This window comes from Chiloscyllium plagiosum, unplaced genomic scaffold (assembly GCF_037043375.1).
Source record: "Chiloscyllium plagiosum isolate Xiang-an unplaced genomic scaffold, Cpla_swu_hap1 HiC_scaffold_1, whole genome shotgun sequence".
Lineage (NCBI taxonomy): Eukaryota > Metazoa > Chordata > Chondrichthyes > Orectolobiformes > Hemiscylliidae > Chiloscyllium > Chiloscyllium plagiosum.
Genome location: NW_028270139.1, coordinates 48,739,989 through 48,766,976, shown reverse-complemented (window position 1 = coordinate 48,766,976; position 26,988 = coordinate 48,739,989). Strand labels below are relative to the sequence as shown.

Genomic DNA, 26,988 nt, shown 5'->3' with positions numbered 1-26,988 from the left:
TGCGCCGGGGGACAGTAAACGTTCAGGATGCCATATTCTTCTCCATGAATCAGCACCTTGAGACTGACAAACCGTCCATACTCATCCTTGATTTCACCTGTCACCCGAACTAGGAGGTTCTTTCATACCGGTATGGCCACTCCTCTGCTTTTGGAGTTAAAGGAGGAGAAGAATACCCTATTGCATTCCCCCAGCTGTAACTTCAGATATTCGCCATCAGTCAAATGTGTCTCTTGCAACAGCGCATTGTCCAACCCTTTCCTTCATAAGATCAGAGAGCACCTTTTTCCTTTTTATGGGAGAATGGGTCTCCTTTATATTCCAGGTGCATCACCTGAACAGATCGCTAGCCATGACCGCACACCACTAACTTGAACAAATAAACACAAAAACACAAATCTCCAGAGATTTCTCCCCTTGCCCATAGGGGACATTCACTCCCAACCTCACAATCATCCTCCAGTTAAGGCCGCGCCTCAAACCTAAGCAATGGGGAAAAAAACATATTAATTACACTCCTCCAAGTTAACAATGGATGCCTACCCCTCCCCCCTCCACATCTCAACCCCACACATCTTTACATCAAAGGAACAACCACTTCTCACCCAGCAAAACAGAATAGAATAATTAATAACCACCAAACAGAAACAATATAAAACATACCAGATTTTACACCAAAGCAATACCAAGCCTATAAGGCCCAAGATTCCAAAAGGAAAAAGAACAAGAAGAGGGAAGATAAAAAAAATTATGCGATTCGTGTTATTGAATTCATGGTCGAACGGGAGCCACTGTGTCATAGCTTCCCACTAATCTTGTAAATGTCTTTGAGTTTCAAATCTCAGACGATGTTGGATTTGATGGTTCCTCTAATTGTTATGCATACACTGTCCCTCTCAGAGTGGTGTGGAAAAATTGTATCTCCCTCTTTTCGCTTTGTTGTTACTGATAGGTTATGTATCCCTCTACTCGCTAGAGGTCTCCTCTGTCCTCTACTTATTACGATTAAATGTCATGACAAAAGTATCCGAATTCAGGATCCATCTCAGTTTGTTCAATGCATCAACTTCAAACCAAAGCCCTGTCAATGGTGGTCTCTTGATTTGGATCCTTGCTCTATAATCCTAGCTTACACAATGTCCCTCACCCCAACATCACTTTAGTTTATGAACCCTCTGAAACTGACCACAGCCTTAAACAATACTTTGATCCCTTGCTGGGCATCACCCAACACCCTTGGGTGATTGGTGAGATCACTTCACCTGCTGATGGTGCCCTCCTCATGTCAGTTCTTCCTCATATTTGGAAAGCTGGCCCTTTTATTTTCCCTTATATCACCACGCATGTGAATCCAGACCACCAAGCCAAAGAACTAGGCTTTGTCACTAACTTTATTTTTGAACAGGCTGATCAAACCTCCCATAATATTCAGATGCTTGCTCCGGGTTCGATCTTACTTTACGCTCGCCTTATTCAATCCACGGCAACCTTCATCATCATCGCGCCCACCCCTGCCCACAGGACATAGTACACCCTGAATTCTGGGCGGCCTCTAAATCAGAAGTGGGCCTTGCTAGAATCATACCCATCTCTATTTCTGTTAAATCTAATTCCACTCTTCCCTCTATACCCCAATAAACCCTGAAGCCAGAAGCTAAAGTTCAACCCGTTATTGACTCATTCTTACAGCAAGGCATCCCAGTCCCATGTCATTTTCCCATCAATACACCCTTTTTCCGATTCCTAAACCAAGATGTCCTGAATGGCGTCTTGTTCAAGATCTTCGTGAAGTAAATAAAATTGTTGAGCCTCTCCACCCTCTCGTTGCCAATCATTCCACTATCCTCAGCCAAGTTGCAGCTAATATCAAGATGTTTACCATTATTGACCTCCAAAATGCATTTTGTTTGCATTCCCTTGTATCCAGATAGCAGTATCTTTTTGCCTTAACTTTTAAGGGCCATCAATATATATGGACTGGACTACCTCAAGGGTTTGTTCACTTACCCACACATTTTTCAGAGGCCCTCCACACCCAACTTGAATCACTTGAATTTCCTGGAGGCTCTACCCTAGTTGAATACATCGATGACCTCTTTCTCGCTAGCCCTGATGAATCTTCTAATCACACTGACTCCACTACCTTACTGAACCATCTCCATCAATGTGCCTATGTTGTACCCCCCAGTAAGATTAAGATGAATCAGAAAGAAGTCAAAGTCCTAGGTACTCTCATCTCAGAATGTGATCAATGCTTGACACCTGAACATATTGATCCTATTTTTTGTATTGCTCCTCCAACCACTCCCATACAGATGAGGTTGGTTCCAGGTCTTGTTAATTATTGCGGACAATGGTTTCCCAATTGTGCCCTTCTAACTTGAAAATTATCTCCCTTGTCCTCATCTAATGCCCTGCAACAGTATGATCTCACTCCTAAACAACTACAAGCTTTTACAGAACTATCCTCTCTTCAGTTACTGCATTAGGCCAACCTTTTTATGATCGACATTTCCGCCTCTATGTTGCCATCCTTGAAAACTGCGCTACAGTTGTTCTCACCCAGCAACATGGCATCTCAGGGCGCCCTGTTGCCTATTATTCCACTAAACTTGACCCTGTTGCTCAAGGTATGACTTTATGCATCCAGATTCTCCCAGCCATCCATACCATAGTATTGGCTATCTCTAATATAACAACAAACCATGTAAGTCTGTACCTCCCACTCTACGGTGTCTATGCTTACCTCTAAATGAACTCAACACCTCACTGCAGCCCGTCTTTGTCGCTATAAGATTTCATTGCTTCAGAATCCGCTTCTCGCTTTTAAATACTGTTCTAACGTTAACCCTGTCTCACTCTTGCAGGAGGAGCCTCTTGAATTGCCAGATCTTCCCCATAACAATGTTGTTGTAAATGACCTCGTTGCTTGGCCATGTCTTGATCTTACGGATCAGGGTCTTGTTAACCCAGAGTTTACCCTTTTTGTTGATGGCTCTTCTTTCATCTCTCCAGAGGGCAAACGCATGTCAGGACATGCGATTGTCACTTGTCTCAAACGACAGAAGCTTATTCCATTGATTCACCCTGTTCTGCCCAACAAGCCGAGCTCCTTACTCTCACCTGTGCCTGCATACTTGCTGAAGGGAAGTCAGCTAATATCCACACTGACTCCTGCTATTCTTTTGGATGTGCCCATAATCTGGCAACAGCTCAGCTTGCGTACGTTGCTAACCTCCTCTGCACTATTCAACGTCCCTCTCAACTGGCAATAATTAAATGCTCCTCCCACTCCTCTGATGCTTCTGATGGCTCTAAAGGTAACCATGCCGCTGACGCAGCTGCCAAGAAGGCAGCTTTTGAACAAAGAGATATGGTCACTCAAATGACAAATAGGAAACCAAAGGAAGATCCTCCTTTTTCCTCTTCTGATACCCTGACCATACCTGACCTAGCGCAAATACGGACCCAGCAGGGGGGGCGCCTCTGATGAGGAAAAACAAAGATGGATGAACCATAGTTGTCATGTAAATAGCTATACTGGAGTTTGGGTTACACCAGTAGGACAGACATGTCTGCCCGATTTGCTTTTGCCTATTCTAGTTAATTATGTTCATATGCATGTAGGTAATGGTGGACAGAATTCTTCAAACTTGATTAATTCCCCACCTGCAAGATAAAGCAAAGCAAGCAGCTGAAAATTGCTTAATTTGTCAAAAACATAACCCCGAGGAAGGAGTAAAGTGTCCACCGAGTGAAACTCCCTTGCCAAATGCACCTTTTGATCCTATCCAGTTTGATTTTACAGAATTATCGAGATGCCATTGTTATAAGTATTGTTTAGTGATTATTGATGTATTTAGTAGATGGATTGAAGCTCATCCCTGTACTGACTGCACAGCAAAAACTACCTACAAAAGGAAAATCATACCCAGGTTTGGAATATCAGTAACGGTCTCCTCTGATAATGGCGCCCACTTTGTGCAGAGCTAAATAAGGAACTTTGTAAGGGTCTGAATATGAATCAGAGATTCCATTGTGCCAAGCAGCAGGAATTGTAGAAAGAGCCAATGGTACTTTAAAAGGCCAGCTAAGCAAGTTGGTAGAGGAAACGGCCTTAATTGGCTGCAAGTACTCCCAATTGCCATTTTTAATATGAGAACCATGATTCAGAAAAAGACAGTATTCTCGGCAGCTGAACCAGTATACGGAAAGGCCCTGAGGACTCCCTGGTCTGGACCACTGAGGCCCAACATCCTGTTGATGAGCGTGTCATGGCAGAAGAAATGCACAGGTACCTGATTAGGCTAACCAAAGCATTGCAGTCTTATCATCAATATGTCAAAGAACCTATCGAATACCAGGGAAGGAAAAAGAAAGAGCTCCAACATTTAAAAACATCAACCCTGGTGACTATATACTATTGAAAAACTTTACTCGGGAAAAAGTGGGCCCTCACTGGAAAGGTTCTTATCAAGTTCATCTGACAACTGAAACTGCAGTAAAAGTAGAAGGATGTTCAACATGGGTTTACAAAAGACATTGCAAGCTTGTATGACCCTCACAATCCTAGTGCTAGTACAAGTGCAATCATCCGATGAAAACCCAACCCAAGTCCATGTGCCCAGATGTAATCTGCCCGTCTGTAATATCTCCGATGGGCTAAACCTCCAACGTGACTGTATAAACGGAATTTGTGTCAATTTTAATGAATCAAATGGAGAAGTGAATAAGGTGGTATGTACATTTGTTGGTATGAACAATTTTACAGGAATTACTTTTATCAATCTAAACGATACTTCAGAGGATGCCACATGCCGAAACAATGAGACAATTAGATGCCCATCAATGACTCTTTCCCCTACACCGACAACCATATCATCATCACCTACCATCATCACTATCACTGACGGTGTTACTACCACTCATGACAAGATAACCCTGATTACCACGATACAGCAGAAATTAACAACACTCACTCTGCTAACCATTACCCGTTTCGCTACCCCTATTGCGATTCTGAACACTACCCTTGATACTGTGAGAACACTAACGTGTCCCACTTGTCACCCCGATGCCACTTGCAGAAATAAAACCAACAATTTAGGTGTAGAATGCCAATGTAATCACGGCTACACTGGCAATGGCATTGGTGCTTCAGGATGCTCCAATGACGATAAATGTATTATTTTCCCCACTGCTCCACCTGAAGATAGAATTTGTCAGCTCAATGAAACTTGTACCAATACTGTTAGAAACCATGAATGCAGCTGCCCAGTTGAAACTCATTTAAGCTATTCACATTGCACCTCCAAACATCACTTTCAACATTATTGTTATCCTCACAACTCATCTATGCCAGTTGTCATGAGATGGCATGATTCCATAACTTCATCCGCTCCATCAGCTGAAAACTGTTACTGTGAAATGTTTGTCTGTTCCTCTCCCAAACGGAAACATACGAACTGCAGTATTGAACACATAGTACCAAAATCACAGAACCCTCAGGCATCTATTGCTCTGAGACTGACAACGTATACCTTCTCGATGCAAGCTTCTCCTATCTGACCAATCAGTAACTACTGTAGTTAACAAGACAAGGTGGAAAGGTGAAGAAAGACCAAAATACTATGCACCCCTAATCCTCCTCCTGTTGCCAATGGTTTCTTTATTCAAGCTAAACACCCCGATCTATGTGTTGTCTGCTCACTCTTCCATCATTCTGATGTACAATGTATGAATAACACTCATCCACTTATGCAACCTCTCACCTGCTTATGACAAAACTCATTCGGTAGAAGAAGCACATCACTGTGTGAAGTGCACTCACCAGCCTATAAGATTCAACGTTAACATTGTTCCACTGTTAGAGTGATGCAATGAAAGAACTTCTGTTACCCACAACATGGGGCAAGTGAAGCAAGTACTGTGTAAAAATGTTATAAAAGACACTGGCCATACTCGTACTCTCCATCTACTAATATATTTGGACAACCGAACTTTTGATAACATCCACTGTTTACAAGATTCAGCCCTCGCTCTGAGTGGACTCATTCACTCACAGAAGTGCGCCCTCGGAACTCCATTTAGCCTTCGTTGGCTATGCAAAAGCAAGACCTACCCATACTTACCCAATGACTGGTATGGATATTGTGCTTTAGTGCGCACCTTACCACTTTTACCCTCCACCATAAAATACCTAAGGTAGATGATGAATGGCAAGCCTACCAATATGTGAATCGCTACGGACAAAAATTAGAGGAAAAACAAGACTTGCATGACTTCTTCCATCAACAAACCTGGTGGTCTAGGTTGACGGGAGGTCGTATTAGTGGCTGGGATGTTGAGATAGCCCTAGATCAGATAGGTGACCTTGCATATGATGTTGAAAAACTAGCCAACTCAACTGCCCACGCATTGAAACTAATGAACAAAGAACTACAGGAGACTCGGATCATGACGCTTCACAATCAATTCGGGGTAGATTTCCTCCTTGCGAATGAAGGAGGCGCTTATTCTGTCATTGGCCCACAATGCTGCATTTACATAGACAAACTCTCTAAAGATATTGTATATGACACAGATGTCATCAACCAAATGGATCAAGACGCAGGGAAGATACCTGCCCCACCATCGTCCAACTCATGTGGATAGAGTCCTACCTGCTGGCTATGGTCACTGTGCGGATGGTTCATGCGGGATGCACTGATAATCATTGGTCTCATCCTAGGAATATACATTGTTGTCCGCTTATGCATGAAATGGACCGTGCTTTGCTTTTCGCCTAAGCCAAAGAAGAATCTTGTTAATCGACCTTTGTTCACTCCTGGACCTTCATCTCTGAACTTTTATGCCAGAATCAGGTACCTTTTCAACTCTGCTCCTCCAGACGACGACTTGCAAGAACAGGCGGTCAACTTGTTGAAAATACAAATGGACTAACTGTACCTGTATATGCTGTATTGTTATCATGAAATGATAAAAGGAGGGAATAAGAAAGCTGGTAGCCTTACATCTGCTAAGGAGATGCGGGAAAGCGCTCGACCACGGTGGGGCACATTTGTTCAGAAGAATTTGGGACATCTGTTCTCAGTGTCAATGGATCGGTTTCAATAAGGCGATAATATTTGTTCACTTGTGCAATATGTGGCAGTACTTCCTTCTCACGCCGGAGGCTGGAGGCACGCATATTTCGCAGTGGGATATCGAATAACTAAATTGTTGATTTATATCAAAGACTCTAAACAAAACTCATACTCAATAGGAAAAGAACTTGTAATTTAATAAACTGAGTAGAATATGCACGTAATAAAACAATCCTGATATATTTTCATGTATACCACACTGAGCAGATTTGAACTTATGAACCTCAGCTCCCTCATCTTGACAGTTCTGGGAAGTGAATGTCTCATTACTCTTACAGGCTAGAAAAACATGAAGGCTGAAAGTTGGAAGGTGTTCATGTTTGAGTGACAAAGAGAAAACATTCTTCTGTAAATTACATTCACTGACTGAAGGGTTCAAGCGACACATGCAGAGAGACCAGGGGGAGGGAGGGGAGAGAGAGAGAGAGAGAGAGAGAGAGAGAGAGAGAGAGAGAGAGAGAGAGAGAGAGAGAGAGAGAGAGAGACACAGGACGGAAGCTGGTGGAAAGATTAACCCTCTTTGGTCTGATTTGAGTGAACACTGGCTTGCCATCGATTGAATGAGAGTGTTGCTCCCTGAAACTCGAAATTTTATGAATTTAAGTTGCATTTTGGGAATTGAAGATGATTTTAAAAGAAACAGCCATTTTGTAGGACAATGATATTGAACATGTTAGCTGAGCGAGGTGACCCCATGATCTTTTTCACATAGTTTAGACTAGTCTCTCGTTATGATATATTAGCCAAAGTAATTGACCATTTGGGGCCTGGCCGGGTCAAGATTTCCCAATTGATGTACATGTAACTTAATTAGTCAAGCGTACACGGACCTGTCAAGTTTATCTTCCTCTGCAAACTTTTGCTATTTTATTGCTGTTTATCTAATTAACGACGTGGCATTTTTGTAATTTTAATACCAAATTCTGTCTAAAGGCGGCTTGCTTGCAGCAAAAAGGAGAGTAGCCTGAGAACTCTTAGGGGTAAGAGCTGGCACCGCTAATCTGCTATTGGTTTTAGAACCTTAGCTCAAGCCTGGCTTGTAGGTATCTATGTTACAGTGTAACATTGATGCTATTGGTAAATAAGGGTAATAATTTAAACGAAACTGTCTGTAAGAGTTTTATATTTGAGATTACCAAGTATGATCTCTGGGACAAACCAAGAAAGACTACAAGTCGAGTCCATCAGGGATTCCCTGAGCCGCCTCGAATAGGTACTTTAGCACCGGGTGTTCGAGCAATGGCTGTGGGCACCCCTGACGCAGTAGAGGAGTGCCCTGCCTGCTGTACTCCTTTCACCCCTTTTCCTTAATTCACCTTCATCCTGATCTTAGAGCTGTCAAATCACAGCTTTAGCAGCTCTAAATGTTCTTCAACTCTATATTATTATATTAGAGACAAGGAATTGAAGTTTTGCCTTGCAATTTTTATAAGCAGTTATTATATACAAAAAAATCTATAATTACTGTTATTCTGCACTTATATAAGAAATGAACACAGATTACTTATTAGCCATCAGACATATTTATATCAGCCATCAATATGACTGCCAACTGTTTATCTCAAAAGGTGAAAAGAAACTTCATTTATTTTTACAGCATAAGCACAATAGGCAGAATTTTAAATGTCAAGAAAGGTCGTGTTTGGGCAATGGTGGGAAGGATTAAAATCTCAAAAGAATGTCAGTTTGTCAAATGTTATCATGATCACAGTCACTTCCAGTCTTTATTGATGCACACTTGGAGGCAGGAGGAATTGAAATGTGTGTTTAATTTATATATGCAAAGAAGTAATTGCTTCTGCCTTTAAAAAAAGCACTCTGGCTTTAACAACCAGCACACGAACTGTGTGGAAACCACCAGCATGAAAGCATAGCAGGCAGTCATTCAGCAATTAAATTTTAAAAGCTTTCTAGCCTGTCAGTCTGCAACTGTTTTGTTGCTTTCCTGTCCAGGGAAACTTAAGTATCCAGCACTTGTTGTCAGGGTACATTAATTATTTTGCTGATGATTTCAAACATTTCTGAATTACATGATTGTAATGTGTTGTTTTTATTTCATTCACAAGATGAGGGCGTCGCTGACTTGGCCCACCCCTCATTACACAGGGGAAATTAAGAGTCAACCACATTGTTGTGGGTCTGGTAGGCCAGACCAAGTAAGGATGGCAGTTTTTTTCCTAAAGGAAGCAGTTGCTTTTTTCCGACAACTGACAATGAATTCGTGGTCATCAGTCAGCTCTTAATTTCAGTTTATTTTTATTGAATTCAAATTCCACTAACTGCCGTGGCAGGATTTGAACCCGGGTTCCCAAAACCAGGGTCTTTGGATTAACAATCCAGCAATAATACCACTAGGCCGTTGCAACATTTATTCATTTAATACACAATTTTGGACCATCTTAACCTGTGGAGAGAACAGCCTGTGCCTGAACAAGAAGGAATCCATTTTACCCATCTTGGCCTTTGTTCAGTTTGATCTATTAGCCTTCACTGCAGCATGGGAGTGGCTTATATTATACCTCTGATAAGGAACTAGAGGGTCAACTGCACCAACAACAGCTTTCTTTTCCACACTGACATGCTGTTGTCAGGCAGAATAGGTGAACAAAGGACTCCAACTTGAAAATGCGACATTCCCAGAACAGAGTTTCTTGACGTCACAGAGCAAGAGTACCTCAAGAAGCTCAGTCTTTTGTAGCATGTTGTTGTTGTCATCTGCAGCCTCCTGGAATGGTATTCCCTTCTAAGTTGAACAGATGTGCACACAGTGCCAGTGGCCATCAGTGTCATCAGAGCCCTCTATTTCTTTGCTTTTGGCACTTCCCAAGAATCAGCTAGTGACACCTATAAGATATCCATACCTGCTGGCCAGAACTGCATCTCTGATATGATTGATGTTATGTTAGAAAGGGTGCCACTTACACGCACTCTTAAATATGCTTCATTAGCTACATTTCTAAAAGATTCAGGATTAATATACAGTACACACAGCAATCAAAGTTGCCTCAGATCATTCAGGAATATCTGTCAATCGAAAAGGATTCCAATCCATCTAGTTCAACCAGTATGAGACAACTAGAAGATTTTCACATATGTCCATATAAAATAACAGTGCTATTGATTGCATTTGCAAATGAATAATCTGCTCAGTGATGCTCAGTTTGGGTTCTACCAGAGTCACTCAGCTCCTGACCTCATTAAATTGAGCCAAATTTGAGCAAAAGAGCTGAAATCAAAAGGTGAAACCAGAGTGTTGACCCTTAACATCATAACATTTGATCAAGTGTATCAATCAGAAGCCCTAGCAAAACTGGAATGAATGGCAATCAAGGGGAAAATGGAGGCTCATTCAGCAGGTGAGAGGCTAGGAACTCTGCGAACAGTAATTTATCGCCCAACTCCTCAAAGACTGTCCACCACCTACAAAGCAACAAGTCAGGAATGTAATGGAACACTTCCAGCTTACACCACTCTAGAAGCTTAACTCCATCCAGACAATGCAAATAACTTGATTGACAACACATCCACTATCTTCAACACTCACTCTCTTCACCACTGATGCAAAGCAGCAGTAGTGGAAACATCGACAAGATACAATGCAACAACTTATCAAGTGCCCATGGACAGTACATTTCAACCTGTGATCTCTATGACCTAGAAGGGCAAGGCAGAACTGCATGGGAACACCACTATCTGGAAGATCCTCTGTAAAGTATGCACCATCTTATGGAATTATATCACTGGTCTTCTCTGTTGCTGGGCAAAAATCCCAGAACCCTGTTCCTCACAACCCAAGGACTGCAGTTCACCACCATCTTCTCCAGTGTAATTCGGGATAGTCAAGGCTGGCCTGAACAACAATGCACACATACCACTAACTAACTTAAAAAAATAGGTCCATCTCGTTAAAAAAATGTGCACAAAACTTTTAAGGGCAGGAAGGAGTTTGTCAAATCATTGTAGCACTGACAAAATAAGAGGAGAAGAGAAATTAGGGGTCGGAGAGAGTGGGTTTGGCTGGTTGAAGAACAAGGTTATGTCCTGGTAGGAGTGAGATATAGAGCAACAGACCACAGGAGGCAAAAGCCAGAAAATGAAGTGCCACACAGGATGGCATGTTGGCTCATTAGTTAGCACCATTGTCTCACAGCACTTGGGACCTGGGTTCAATTCCAGCCTTGGGTGAATCTCTTTGTGGAGTTTGCACATTATCCCTGTATCTGTTGGGTTTCCTCCAGGTGCAGTCCAAAGTTGTCCTATCTAAGTGGATTAGCCATAGTAAACTGGGGCTCTGTGTATAGGGTTGGGGACTAGGTTTGAGTGGGATGATTTTTGGAGGATTGGTGCAAACATGATTGACCAAATGGCCTCTTTCCACACTGTAGGGATTCTATGATTCTGTAGCACAGAGTGCAGAAGGTGGGATCACAAGAGCATAGGAGAAGGACAACAATGAAAGGCAGTTGAAAACAGCAGACGGAAGAGCATCCTAAGGTACAGGCACTATAAGTGGATATTGTTACTCAAAGCTAGAAAGAATAATTGAGCATGGGGGTGCAATAACATCACCACACACAGACACAAAACAGTACTGACACTGTTGATGGACAAACACCAGCGGTATAAACACTGTGCATGCCTTGGCAGGGACAGTGCAAGCTGATTGGTAAGGGTTCAGCAGTTGTGCGCATGAAATCGGTTTCACGAGTCATACTGTACGTTGAAAAATAACAGAGTAGGAGGAGATAATAAGTAGAGAAACAATTTTTTAATTTGTTTGCAGGATGTATCATCGCTGGTATTAATTATATTATCCACATGCTGGAGCTTTCCTTAACTATATTTCAATAAGTTAACAATGAATCATTCATGCCACTTTGCCTTTTCTCATACGCACTGAGACTTCAAGTGTAATATTAGAACAGGATGTCAGAATTACCTTATATGCACTTTGACTTTATCACTGGTTGAATACAGCGCTTGTTGAATGCTTTCTGCAAAACTGGTCGGAGTTATATAATTAGCTGGTGCTTCCATCAAATGTCTTGCCAAATTCTGCCCTTCAGCATACAGAACTCCCTTCTGCCATGCCTCAGTTTCCAAACTTGTAGAAAGAAACAGAGGTTTTTTTAAAATAAAAATTGCACGTTTGTCAATGCAATTCAAAGAAACCAAAGAATCAGATCCATAAAGTCCAAATTATCAGATCAAGCTATCACATTAAAAAAATTGTGAACTGAAAATCTTCAGTACTCACTTATATGAAAAAGGACAAGAAAGACTTGAGTTTATGGAGGATTTTTAACCGTCCAATGTTTCCCAAAGTACATATTTTGTGGAAATAAATATGTTTAATTATTATCTATATTTTTAAAAAGTAAACAAGCCAGTTAAATAAAAGTACAAAATATAAGGGAAAAAATCTGTAGATACAGAGGAACCTCAATTATCGAGCATTCGATTATCCGGCATTCAGTTAACGATTTTTGGATTATCTGAACAGGATCACAAGGTCCCAATGCTTGGCTAACTATGTTGTCTGACATTCGATTATCTGGCATTCAATTAACAGAACGAAATACTCCCCACCAGTGTCTTTCGGATAATCGAGGTTTCTCTGTATTGGAAGTGTGCAAAACAAAATGCGAGAAACAGTCCACAAGCCAGTCAACAAGAGTGGAGACAATAGAGAAGATTCAGGTGTTAATATGCCAAGTGAACTATTAAATTACTATAAAAACTAACTTTGCTACAGAAATCAGAGCATAGACACAGGTAAGCAGCGTAGGCTTACACAAAAACTAGAAATCCTTCAATTATTTTGTTAAATGATTGCTGAATTGAAACACAGCCACAGCTACCTTGCCAAGAACAACAAATTAAGTAAAAATCTTGATAGCAATCTTGAAAACAATTCAGTGCTTTGCTCAAGTGCAGATTTCCCAAAGTATAACCAAATAAATAAAAAGCTGTTTGTAAAATTAAGAGCACACTTTGCATAAATATCGAATATCTGAATACCTTCCATACGGTTTCACAGTGACCACAGTCTTCTTTTTATTCTTCAGCTCATTATATTCAAACAAACCCAAAACAGCTCCTTCTGCTGCACACTGAGCATCCCCACATGGATCAACTTCAACCAGAGGAACCTCTAGGTCTTGTAGCTGCCTGCATCCAACTACAAGAAATTCAGATGACAAATTTTGTATCATTAAAGTACTGTACAAATGTGTTTTCCTTCACACAACAGATCCATAAAACAGTCAAAAATATTTCGTTGAACCGTTATTTACTATAGTCTAAATTCTAAACATCAAATTTCAAAATTATCTCTCCACTGAACTGAAAATTTATGTGGAATTTTATAATAGTATTTGACTTCATACAATAATTTCAGACTCTCTAATAGTTTTATATATGAAGGAAGTGTGTGTATAGGAATTGTGATGTCAATACAGCCACACTATTTTCCAATTTTGTGTTGAAAAATATGTATTTCATCATATAGGTTACAAGTGAGGAATCTGGTTAGCCCACCTAAATTCAGCCATTGAAAAACAACCAAAGAACACCCCCTTGTATCACTACATTGTTTCTGAAAAGGTTCTTTGGTTGTTGCCCTGAAAATCAATGCCATAAGTAGGTAGCTTGTTTATGAAGAATTTCTGGATATCTATTTTGTGCTTTTGTTCATATATATCTTTTGTTTAAAATTGAGTTGAATATAACTATGTAACTTTCAAATCATTTAAAGGTTCAAGTTGTCACCTGCCCAGTTTTAAGTATGGAAAGTCTCGTTTTTAAGTGGGCTGTCCAGACATTTTTCAAGAATTAAATCTAACACAATACTACTATTTTTCAATGCCAATTTTAATGTTTTAATTATGTTTTTCATAATGTGGAGCCATTAATTATCAATGTTTGATTAGTTTTAACTGCAGCCAATTTGAATGAAAGGCAAGAAATGTACTCTAAATGAGCCTCTTACCAATAACTATCCATTTCTTTTTTGGCAAAAGGTTATATCACTGTAAGGAGTGGTAGTAATAATCTGGTACATATTATACTTCTTCTATCCACTAGGTCCTTTTTATCAGTTTAAACATATCTCCCATGCTTCAAACAATCACTTTACTTGATCTCATTATATGTGCAGCTGATGTTAATAATCATCACATACAAATTAACCAAAAGCATACTCTACCTGCTATTGCAGCTCGAATATTTTCTTTGCCTTCATCATATTGTTCCAAATTACTTATTCCAACACCTTTGTCACCAAGACCAACAACTACAACATGAGGGAAATCCTATTAAAGTAAATTTTTTTTAATGAATAAGAACAGTATCGTAACTTTGTGTTAAAATTCATATAGTTGCATCCTAGTAGGAGTCACTTCATAGTAAAGAACATGTATATTGCTGAGAAAAGGGACATTTGTCAAAGCTTTTCAACTAGCACTCATCAGGTCAATATCAAATTTCAAAGGGAACATTAATTTATAACGTATAAGGAAATGGTACCAATTAGCTGTCACGTTGACTCTGTCTAGTTGTGGTGTTGGAATGAAGAATACAGCAGAAACTAATATCTGCTATGTGCCAAATGGATAGGGGTTGGGTGCCAGGTAACAAAGTAGCAAGGTACGTGATGAAATGTTCAGGTTAGTTTTTTTTTGGGGTGGGGGGAGGGAGCGGGCAGGGGTGCGGTATTAAATCCCTATTCTTCAGCAATACTAACAGGAGTTCATTTATTTTTAAGTACTAACTAACCATGTTCTGTGCCCTTATCATGCCACAACCTTAGTCACCAGAGAGAATAAGTCAATCTAGGTTGAAGTGCTGCATTGTTATGGTTTACTAACATAGAATTTGGCAGCTAACCAACCAAGAAGTATATTCTGTAGGTGTTGTTCTCAGATAGATGCAGCGCAATGGCAATGCTCCATCCAGTGGCCTGGTTGATATATGACAGCATAAACTGAACTGAAATGTAATTGCTGTAACACACACTTTCAGTTCTAAGAAACGGTTGGTGATGCAGGTTTCCAAGATCTTTGAAAATGAGTGAAGTAGCCACGGCAGAAAATTAAGGAGGTTGATTCATGGGTGCAGATTTTTGAAGGTGGTTGGAGGTGACAGGGTGTGTTATAAAATAACTGGAATTGATTTGAAAAGGTTCAGAGCAGATTTACAAAATAGTTGCCAGGGTTGGAGGATTTGAGCTATCGGGTGAGGTTGAATAGGCTGGGCTATTTTCCCCAGAGTGTCGGAGGCGGAGGGGTGACCTAATAGAGGTTTATTAAAATCATGAGGGGTATGGATAGGGTAAATAGAAAACATTTTTTCTCTGGGGTGAGGAAGTCCAGAACAAGAGGGCATTGGTTTAGGGTGAGAGGCAAAAGATTTAAAAGGGACCTAAGGGGCAATGTTTTCATGCAGAGAGTGGTGGGTGTATGGAATGAGCTGCCAGGGGTACAATTACAACATTTAAAAGGCACCTGGGTGGGTACATGAGTAGGAAAGGCCCCAAGTGCTGGCAAATGGGACTAAATTAGGTTTGGATATCCGATCAGCCTGGACGCATTGGATCAAAAGGTCTGTTTCTGTACTGTACATCTGTATGACCCAATGACAACTTGTGATAATATACAATAAGCACCATAAGGCTCTTCCTAATAGTGTTATAAAACAAAATTTAATGTTGAGTTAATTTACTGTTAGGGCAGGTGAAAGAAAGCTTGATCAGTTAGGTATTTTTTTAAAGAGAATCTTAAAGGACAAAAAGAGAGTAAGAAGGTGAAGAGGCTTAGGAAGAGAATTTCGGAGCTAAGAACTAGATAACTGAAGGCACAGCAATGGTGGAGCTATTTGGTGATATTGAAAGATGAGGCCACATCTTGAAAACAAAGATGAGAATTTTTAAATTGAGGCATTTTTAACCAATAGCCAATGCAAGAATGTGAACAAAGGGATAGAGGGTGAACAGAATTTAACACATATTAGGACACAGGAATATATTTTTGGATTTTGGAGGTAGAACAACAGAGACCAGCTAGGTGAGCATTGAACATTAAGTCTGGTGGTTAACAACTGCAGTAGATGAGTTGCACAAGAGGCAGAGCTCAGGACCATTTAGGCAGGAAGGATTTGTTATTAGTGACAGTGCAAATATGTGGTTGGAAATTCACATCTGGTCAACTATGACATCAAGGTTCAATTTCAGACAGGTGCCAAAGACTTTGCTGGAACCCATAACTATGGAAAATAAAAATGGCCTTGGTTCACTCTATATTTAATTAAAGGAAATTTCTGCTCACTCAGACCTAGATTTCAGCAAACAACCTGACAACTTATAGGCAGTAGAAATGTTGACAGAGGTAGAGTTTGGTAAGTCAGCCTGCATATGAAAATGATCATTTTGGATCATGTCTTTGAGGGGCAAACACATAGATCAGTAACAGGAAGGGACCAAAATGTAGCTTCTTGGGAGTCACCAGAGTTAACATTGCAAGAGCAGAAAGAGAAGCCATTGCAGATGACTCTCTGGGCCTGGTTAAATTGATAAAAATAGAACCAGATAACCAGTAATGTAAATGAAGGAGAAAAGCATGCAAGATGAAAGTTAGGTCTCAAAGAGTTTGCAAACTTTTTAAAAATTCTTTTATGAGAAGCAGGCATTGGAGTTGAGGCTGTATTTGTCACCTCTGCAATTGAGTGGCCTGCAATGCCATTTCAGTTAACAGTTAGTTCCAAGTCAGCCACATTGCAGGAGTCAAATTTAGGGCAAGCTTGGCTCAGGTGGCAAATTTTTTTCCCTAAAGGATATTGAAATTAAATGGGTGTTAATGACAATTGAAGACACTTCCCTCGTCACTATTACTGCAACTAGCTTTAAATTCCAAATGATTGCCAAAAAAGATTTTGTAAAAGCATTTGTTTTGAATTCATCAAGATAATTCATAAAAATATCAATTTAAAGGGAAGGTGAACATTAGACTGTATGAAAGCAAAATACTAATTGGTTGGCTTCTGTTAGAGGTATTGCCATTGACTGAAAGTTAACTGCCAATTATGGTTAAACTTGAAACCAAAGCACGTTGATAACGACACTCAAGGCTCTCCCCTATATATTAAGCCCTACATATTAAGATAGATATATTCCAATACACACAAACCAACAAAACTGTGTCCAAAATTGTTTATCATTCTAATTTTTCATATGCTCTTACATGGTGCAAACAGCCAAAGGGATATGATGTATGATTTGATCCTCATACCGTTTCAGTTATTTGCAACAAGTGAAATATTGCCCTATACCCAACCAGCTTGCGCTTGCAAAATTCATAACAGCATTCCACATCATATATGATTCCGCAATTGAACACCATTTTCTGAATAATCCTCAGTGTGTGAAGAATTACAGCGATAACCAATTTAGGATTGTCAGTTAAGTTTTAAATGTGGTGCATGAGAATTTAGATAATGCATCAAGGTTCTGTTGTTAGAAGACAGAATTCGCATCATCTCTGTTTCAACTCAACAAAATAGATGGCAGCCATTAATTTGTTCATTGGTCAAAGTATTGCCCTGAGAAATGAGTAAACGTGCCTGAATTAAAAGTTAAATAAAGCCTGGTTATTAACTATCAGTCATCATGAACACTTTTACCAAGAAGGTCCACTTTATAACCAATCAAACTTTCCTCACTGAATATAAATGTTGGGTTTTTCACTTCAATTGGCATTCTTGTGAACTGTCCTGGTAAGTGCATTTGACAAAATGCATCTTTTCAACACTATTCAAGTTCTCTATTAGCAAATGCCAATTCCAAATTAATTGGTGGGATGTGGTGTGGAACTCTGCAAATGCATAAATACTTCCTTTTCCAACATTAATAAGGTTTACTGATACAAACTCAAGCTTTAGAATGCATTTCAATGCATGTAATTCCACTGTAATTATTAACTCAGTTTTGACCAGTATTTAATTTCATGTCAGTTTTCAGATTGCAGAACTATAATTACCAGTCTAAATTTATGCAATTTATAGATTTTTGATAATTTGTTAATTATTGACATATTATTGACTAAATCCTGAATGTATTACTCTTACAATAATCAAGAAACTCTACAAATTTTACATACAATCAAATGTAGCTATAGTATTTGAAATTCTGACAATTCCTCATTAGCATCAGTAAATTAAAATTAACATTCCCACACATACTTGAATAATGATTCAAATATATGGAATCTATAAACAATACCTGGTGTAGCCCATAAAATACGCGACTTCGGCCTTTCTTAAGCAGAGGTCCAGATCTTTAAAAAAGTAAAATCATCAAAACCATTTAAACTGGTGCACAAAAAGGGACATTTGCTCTCATTGATCCCACCAATTCCTTGCTCCAACATATTGCTGGATTATCAACCAGCCCCAGCAGGCCTACCCCTCACTAATCTACTGTTGATTTTCCTGCCTCTCACCCATTCAATCTTAAACACAATTAAACTTCATCTTCCTCGCCCTCAAAAGCCTTTGCAAAATCCACTTCTTCAACCTTACGTTTGACCACCTTACCCAATTCTTCATTTTCATCCTATTCCAAGCATCTTGGGATTTTCCCATGTTAGACTTGATATTATCTGGTCAAAGATTTCACTAGGTTCTGAGAAAAGCATTAATAGCAGAAACTAATGGCAGAGAACTTAAACATGTGAGCTGTCAAAAATGATTTCCTGCTTATTTAAGGTGACAATGCCTTACAACATACTTCGTTTTCACCCTTATAACTGATTAACTTTTTTGTTAGTTTCCGGAAGAGGCAATTTTGAATAAATTGTCATGAAATGGTAAAGACGAGCACATTGCATATTTCACTTCAGCTCATTTAAGATGATAGGAATTGAAGCCCGACATCAGATTTCAGCCCCTAAGCCTTCCAAAACTCCAGTCCACAGTTGAGGGTCTACTGCATTGCCAGGCATGCTTTTGTTTCAAAGGAAAATTAAACAGATCTTGCCGACCTATAACCATTGAATGTTTTTGACAGAGAAGCAAAACAACCCCTTCCACCCCTCCAAATGCCTTAGCTAATACCTGTACTTTGAAGCATTCAAAGTATGGGGTGGCACGGTAGCTCAGTGGTTCACACTGCTGCCTCACAGCACCAGGATCCCAGGTTTGATTCCAGCCTTGGACGACTGTCTGTGTGGAGTTTGTACATTCTCCTGTGTCTGCGTGGGTTTCCTCTGGGTGCTCCGGTTTCCTCCCACAGTCCAAAGATGTGGCAATGTGAATGGGCCATGCTAAATTGCCCATAGTGCTAGGTGCATTAGTCAGAGGGAAATTGGTCTGGGTGGGTTACTCTTCGGAGGGTCAGTGTGGACTGGTTGGGTCGAAGGGCCTGTTTCCACACTGTAGGAAATCTAACCTAATCATATTATAAGCTTACATTCATACAGAACACAAAATTATTAAAATCTAGGGTTTCAGGATTAAATGGGCTGAAGTCTGGGTGAAAATGTGCCACTTTACACAATTGGAAGTGGGCAGTTTTGTGACTAAGCAAATAAAGATTAGAAAGCTTTCATTGGAGCAAACAGGACACATTATAAATTGCCTGGTCCAGCCTGAGTCACTGTTGAGACTTTGCCACAAGGGTCAAATATAATAGCTTTAGTCTTCCATGAATACCTCAAAATGAGACGAATGGCCAAACTAACTGCCCATTCACCTTGATGGTTTTTAAGGAATCGTGTTATGTGTACAATAGTTTCCTCACAAGTTGCAACACTTTCAGTTAATTAACTGCATTTCAAACTGATAAAATGTAATTTTATTTTCATATTTGAAATCAAAGCATTTTGAAATGCATATGTTAACCACTAAATTTGAAATACTGTTGGATATTACCTGAGCTAATTTCCTATCGAAATGGCAGAAGTACATGATAATTTAAATCATCTGGCCTTATTTGAATGTCACCATGGTTGTGAAGTTACAGAGCAACTGCCAGTATGTAAGGACTGAGCAACCAAAGATCACTGCAAATGTTTGGGCAAGCAGAGAGTATTCTATCACACTCCTGACTCGCACCTTGTAGTTTGTGAACAGGCTTTGGTAGTCAGGAAGTGAATTACTGTACGTAGGATTCCTAGTCTCTCATCTGCTCTTGTAGCCACGGTATTTCAATGGCTTCAGTTCAATTTCTTGTTAATAGCAACACCCAGAATGTTACTCGTTGGGGATCCAGCAATGGTAATGATTAGATTAGATTACTTACAGTGTGGAAACAGGCACTTCGGCCCAACAAGTCCACACCGACCCACCGAAGTGCACACACCCAGACCCATTCCCCTACATTTACCCCTGCACCTAACACTACAGGCAATTTAGCATGGCCAATTCACCTAACCTGCACATTTTTGGACTGTGGGAGGAAACTGGAGCACCCAGAGGAAACCCACGCAGATACGGGGAGAATGTGCAAACTCCACACAGTCGGTCACCTGAGGCGGGAATTGAACCTGGGTCTTTGGCGCTGTGAGACAGCAGTGCTAACCACTGTGCCACCATGCTGCCCACAATGACATTGAATGAGGAGTGGTAGTTAGATTCTTTATTGTTGGAGATGGTCATTGCCTGGCAACTGTGTGAGACATAAATCTTGTTACTTGTCAGCCCACTTATTACCTGTCAATCCAAGATTAATATAGTCCAGGTCTTGTTTCATTTCGGCATGGACTGTTTTCTGTATCTGAGAAGTTGTGAATAGTGCTGAAAATTGTGCAATCATCGGTAAACATTCCTGTTTCTGACCTTCTGATGGAGGGGAAGGTCATTTTGAAGTAGCTGAAGCTGGTTAGACTATCCTGAGGAACACCTGCAGGGATGTCCTGGAGGCAAGATGTCTGACCCACAACAACAAAAATCTTCCTTTGTATTAAAAGTGCCTCAAAATAGTTGGAAATGCTTTCATCCAAGTACAATGAATAAATCAGTTCATAATTACTCTTAATAATCTGTAGTCTCCAATTTCATTTGGAATACAATACGTACATGGTCAGAAGTTCTTTAAGTCTTCCAGATGTGGAATTATCAAACACTTCCCCTGCCTTTGTGAACTGAACTGAGTCATTCCCTTTTTCTCCTTCGTACACACCAAGAACCAGACCCTGCAGAGAAAAGTTAGGAATAAAAATTAAAACACAATATACTGTATTTCTAAAAATGCACTGATGAGAAAAATAACAATTTTCACTTGTATAGCACGTTTAACATAGCAAAGAGTGTATTGTATTACAAAAACGTTGACAGAGCTGAAGCAGAAGATGCAGGACAGGTGATCAAAAGTGATCAAGACATAGACAAAGAGCAGAAGGTGGACAAAGAAACTCTGGAGCCTGCTCTGACATTCATATACATAAGGATGGAACATAAGTGATCTGCAAAGCAATCACCCAGTTTACATTTCAAGACATTTACTATCAACAATCCCTTTGTTTGAAATGCATATGTTAATCCTCTTTTTCTGTCTGAGGTTCATCTCCACCTATTCGCTCACTCCGTTCACTCTACAATCACTATAAATCTCACCTTTCCCTGAGCTGCTTCTAGTTCTGCAGAAGGGTCACTTCACTCAAGAACAGGCACTTCAGCACATCATGTATGTGCAGCTCCTTATACTTGGTCCATATATCTTTACCTGTTCATTTGTTTGTCTACATGTTTCTTAAACTTTGCTATCATATCTGCTTCTACCACCTCCCCCGGCAGTGCATTTCTGGCACCTACCAACCCTTTGTGTAAAAATCTTTCCTCACACATCTCCTTTAAACTTTCTCCCTCTCACCTTAAACCTATTTAGTATTTGGCATTTCCATCTGGGGAAAGAGACATTGACTATCCACCTTATCCATGCTTTTTATAATTTTATATACTCTTACCAGCTTGCCCCCCAGCCTCCGACGGGCAAGTGAAAACAATTCACATTTGTCCAACCTTTCCTTTTCATTAATTCATTTCAATCCAGGCAACATCCTGGAAAACCTCACCTGTACCCTCTCCAAAGCCTTCACACGTGCTTCCTATTCTACAGTGACCAGAACTGCACACAAAACTCCAAATGTGGCCTGATCAAAGACTTATATCGTTGCAACATGACTTGCCAAATTTTATACTCAACCCACCCCCAACCGATGCCTTCTTCACAACCTTATCCACTTACGTTGCCACTTTCAGAGAACTATAGACTTACACCCCAAGATCCACTATATATCAATGCTGCTGAGGGTCCAGCCATTTACTGTGTACTTTCTTCTTGTATTTGACCTATCAAAATATATCAACTCACAACTGTCATCTATTTCTCCATCCAACTTTCCAGCTGACCTATATTCTGCTCCATCCTTTGATATCCTTCCTCACAATCCATAATTGCACCAATTTTCATGTCATCTGCAAATTTCTAATCAGACCACTGAAATTTTCATCCAAATCATATATATATGTATTTTATATATATTACAAATAACAGGTTTCAGCATTGATCCTTGTGGAACAGACTCCAGTCAGAAAAACACCCCACCACAACCACCCTATGTCTTCTATGGCCAAGCCAATTTTGTATCCAACTTGCCAACTCACCATAGATTTCATGTGATTTGATCTTCTCGATCAGCCTACCATGATAGACCTTGTCAAAGGCCTTGCTAAAGTCCGTACAGAGTGCCTTACCCTCATTACTCATCTTTGTAACTTCCTTAATCAATTTTGTGAAACAAGTCCTCCCCTGCAATAAAGCCATGCTGACTATTCCTAATAATTCCATTCTTCTACAAATGCAAGTAAATCTTATCCCTAGAAATCTTCTCCAATTATGTCCTTATCACTAACGTAAGGCTGATTAGCCTATTATTTCCGACATTATCCCCGTTGCCCTTCTTGAAGAAAGAAACATCAGCTATTCTCCAGTCTCTGTCAAGGCCTCAGTAATCTCCTCCCTTGCCTCTTTCGGCATCCTGGGATAAATCCCATTAGGCCCTGGGGACGTATTTTTCAAGACACCCAACACCACCACCTTCCTAATATCAACATACCCTTCTCAAAGTGTCATCAAAACTTCACATCATCCATGACTTTCTCCTTGGTGAATGCAAAGTACTCATTAGGAACCTCATCCAGTTCCTCTGAGTTCACATATAAATTTCCTCCTTTATCCTTGAGTGGACCTACCCTTTCTCTTGCTCCTAATATAAATATAAAATGCCTTGGAATTCTCCTTAATCCCACTTGCCTAGGACATTTTATGACTTATTCTAGCCCTCCTAATTTCTTTATTAAATTCTTTTCTATTTTCTTATGGTCCATAAGTGCCTTGTTTCCTAAAGCTTACAGATGATTCTTTCTTCTTTTTAACCAAATTTGCAACAGCTTTCATCAACAAAGTTCCCGAATCTTGCCATCCTTACCTTCCATCCACATAGGACATTTTAGATTACTTACAGTGTGGAAACAGGCCCTTCGGCCCAACAAGTCCACACCGCCCTGCCGAAGCGCAACCCACCCATACCCCTACATTTACCCCTTACCTAACACTACGGGCAATTTAGCATGGCCAATTCACCTGACCTGCACATCTTTGGACTGTGGGAGGAAACCGGAGCACCCGGAGGAAACCCACGCAGACACGGGGAGAACGTGCAAACTCCACACAGTCAGTCGCCTGAGCCAGGCTCAAAGCAAACATAATCCAACCTGTTTAGAGAAGCAAGGGAAGAAATAACAGTACATCAAACCATCATTCTCCAATCATCCCTGGCTATAAGCACAATGTTTGGAGAACTGTTAAGTTTTCATTGCTAGACTCAGTAATTACAAGCCCGTCTAATTAAATTCATTGGTGAGCACATTATTGTGAATAATGCCGAAGAATATTCAGAAAGATATATATTAATCAAAGACAATTTCATAGTTTTGGTAAGGATTTTATTTTCAGAGGTAAAAAGAATTGATGTAGCGCAAACGTATGCTAGTAACGACAAAAGGCACTAGTCACACCACACTCAGAATACTGTGAACAGTTTTGGCTCCCTTATTTAAGGAAGGATATACTAGCAAGTGGGGCAGTTCACTAGGTTGATTCTAGGTACCGTGAGATTTTCCTGTGAGGAGAGCTTGGGCTTGCACTCATTGGAGTTCATAAAAATGAGAGGAGGCTTTATTGAAACTCAAGATTCTTACACAGCTTGAAAGAATAAATGCTCAAAGATTGTTTCACTTTGCCAGAAGGTCTAGGACTAAAGGGCATAATGTCAATGAGGAATCATCCATTTTAGACAGGGTAGAGAATTTTTTCCTGTAGGGAGTGAATCTGTGGAATTCTTTACTACAGAAGGCTATTGAGGTGGGTCATTAAGTATATTCAAGCCTGAGGTAGATTTTTAATGAGTAAAGGAATCAAGGCCTATAGAGATAAGGCAGGAAAGTAGATTTCAGCATTATCAGAGCAGTCATGATCTCAAGAAATCAAAGAACTGATCATTGACGTCAGAAAGATGGGAGGAGACATGCCCAATCTACATTAATGGTGCTGAAACTGAGAGGGTGGATAGCATCGAGTTCCTCGGTGTGATGATAACCAACAACCTGTCCTGGACTTCCCACATTGATGCAAAGGTCAAGTAGGCACAACACCTCCTCTTCCTTAGGCAGCTCAGGAATATTTGGCATGTCCACAAGGTCCCTCACCAACTTTTACAGATGCATCATTGAAAGCTTTGTCTGGGTGCATAATGACCTGGTATGGCAACTGCTCTGCTCAGGACCATAAGAAACCACAGAAGGTTGTGCGCGCAGCCCAGGTCATCACAGAAGCCAACCTTCCACCCATGGACTCCATTTACAAGGTCTGTTGCCGGGGAAAGGCTGCTAGCATCATCAAAGGCCCATTGCACCCTGGCAATGCTCTCTTACAATCTCTTCGATCAGGCAGAAGATATGGTTGCTTGAATACACACCAGCAGATTCAAGAACACCTTCTTTCCTACTGTTATCAGACTGATGAATGGACTCTCTAATGCTGATCTTGCTAATGTTGATCTTGCCATGTGCACGCCTATGTGATTTTTGATAAATTCTCACATGGACATGTTAAAGGTAAATTATCTTTAGCTTATTTGATATCTTTGGGATATTGGAATGATTAAGGATATTGCAAATGATGTGTATATGGGCTTTCAAAAATCTTAAAATTATAGAATGTCACAGTGCAGGAGGAAGTCATCTGGTCCTACGCTTGCACAGGCTGTCTAAAACATTAATTCACCTACTGCACTACCACAGGTAACAATTATTGTGGTGCGGCATGGTGGTTCAGTGGTTAGCACTGCTGCCTCACGGCACCAGGGACCTGGATTTGATTCCAGCCTCGGGCAACTGTCTGTCTGGAGTTTGCACATTCTCCCTGTGTCTGTGTGGATTTCCTCCCACAATCAAGTTAGGTGCAAGTTAGGTGAATTGGCTATGCTAAATTGCCCAGAGTGTTCAGGGGCGTGTTGGTTAGGTGCATTAGTCAGGGGTAAATGTAGAGTAATAGGGTAGGGGAATATGTTTGGGTGGGCTACACTTCGCAGGGTCAGTGTGGACTTGTTGGGGCAAATGGCCTGTTTCCACACTGTAGGTATTCCATGATAATCTTATTCACTCACAGGATTTGAGAGTCTCTGGTCAGCCAGCATTTATGCCCACTCGTAATTGCCCAGAGGACATTTAAGGAGCAATCACATTGCTGTGGTTCTGGAGTGACATGTAGGCCATACCAGGTAAGGATGACATTAAGGATGTGCCTAAGGGACATTAGTGAACCAGATGGGTTTTCCAACAATTGACAAAATATTAATTACAAATTCTCTATTGAATTCAAATTCCATCATCTGTCATAGTGAGATTCAAACCTGAGTCCCCAGATCTTTACCTGGGTCAACAGCCTAACAGTAATATCACAAGGGGAAGGTTTCTCCCCATCTCCTTTGTACAAACACCTTGTGATTTTAAAAATTTCTATTAAATCTATTTTCAATCTTATAATACTTGAGGAAAACAGTCCCAAACTTCTCCGATCTATTTACCTAACAGAAGCTCTTCAGCCCTGGAATCATTTGCTTTATTTTTTTTTGCTGTACTCTTCCCAGTGCCTTTACATCTTTCCTAAAAGGTGGTGCTCAGAACTCCTGGAGAATTGAATAAATATTGGAGGGGGGTTCGTGTATTTGAAAAGGCAGGGGAGCTAGATCAATGGAACTGCTTTATAAAAGAACAGGTATAGACACGATAGGCCGAATGGTCTCTATCACTGTTACATTAATCTATGATGATCTCTCGCCCTTCTTGATTCCTCAACTTGTTCAAGTAAAGCTCAAAGAACACTTTATATTAATAACAAACAGTAACTATCAAGTTCGTTAAATTGGACCTTGGATCCGCTGCTGGACCGGGAAACTGGAGACACATGGAGCAGGTTCCGGCTCAGACTAGCCCTCAGGATGGGCCGAAGCAGCGACTTTCCACAAACACCGAGAGACATCTCCAACAGGGTCTGACCGGCCAGGTCACCCGCAAGGAACAGCGTGCTATCTACAATCCGCAACTCCCGGGACAGCGCCGCCACTGGCCAGCTGTCGACAGTGCTGTAGTCTCCGTGAACAGCGCCACGCCTGACCAGCTGCAGTCCCCGGGACAGCTTTGCCTGCAGTATTGCAGTCTCCGGGGGCAGAGACGTGTCCGGCCAACTATCGGTAGTGCTGCAGTCACTGGGACAGCGCCACGCCTGGCCAGC

At 40.6% G+C, this 26,988-nt stretch overlaps 1 protein-coding gene across 1 annotated transcript in view; it reads right to left on the bottom strand.

The window, feature by feature from the left end:
• lap3 (leucine aminopeptidase 3) overlaps positions 1-26,761 on the bottom strand; it is a 63,026-nt gene extending 36,265 nt beyond the window's left edge. Inside the window, exons 1-6 of the mRNA XM_043694323.2 lie at positions 26,626-26,761; positions 21,213-21,328; positions 18,418-18,472; positions 14,353-14,458; positions 13,167-13,326; positions 12,085-12,249 (exon numbers count right to left, since the gene is read on the bottom strand). Of these exons, the coding sequence (XP_043550258.2) occupies positions 12,085-12,249; positions 13,167-13,326; positions 14,353-14,458; positions 18,418-18,472; positions 21,213-21,328; positions 26,626-26,736 (713 nt within the window). The 5' untranslated portion in view covers positions 26,737-26,761. The remainder of the gene's footprint in view (positions 1-12,084; positions 12,250-13,166; positions 13,327-14,352; positions 14,459-18,417; positions 18,473-21,212; positions 21,329-26,625) is intronic.
• Between the last annotated feature and the right edge of the window lie 227 nt (positions 26,762-26,988).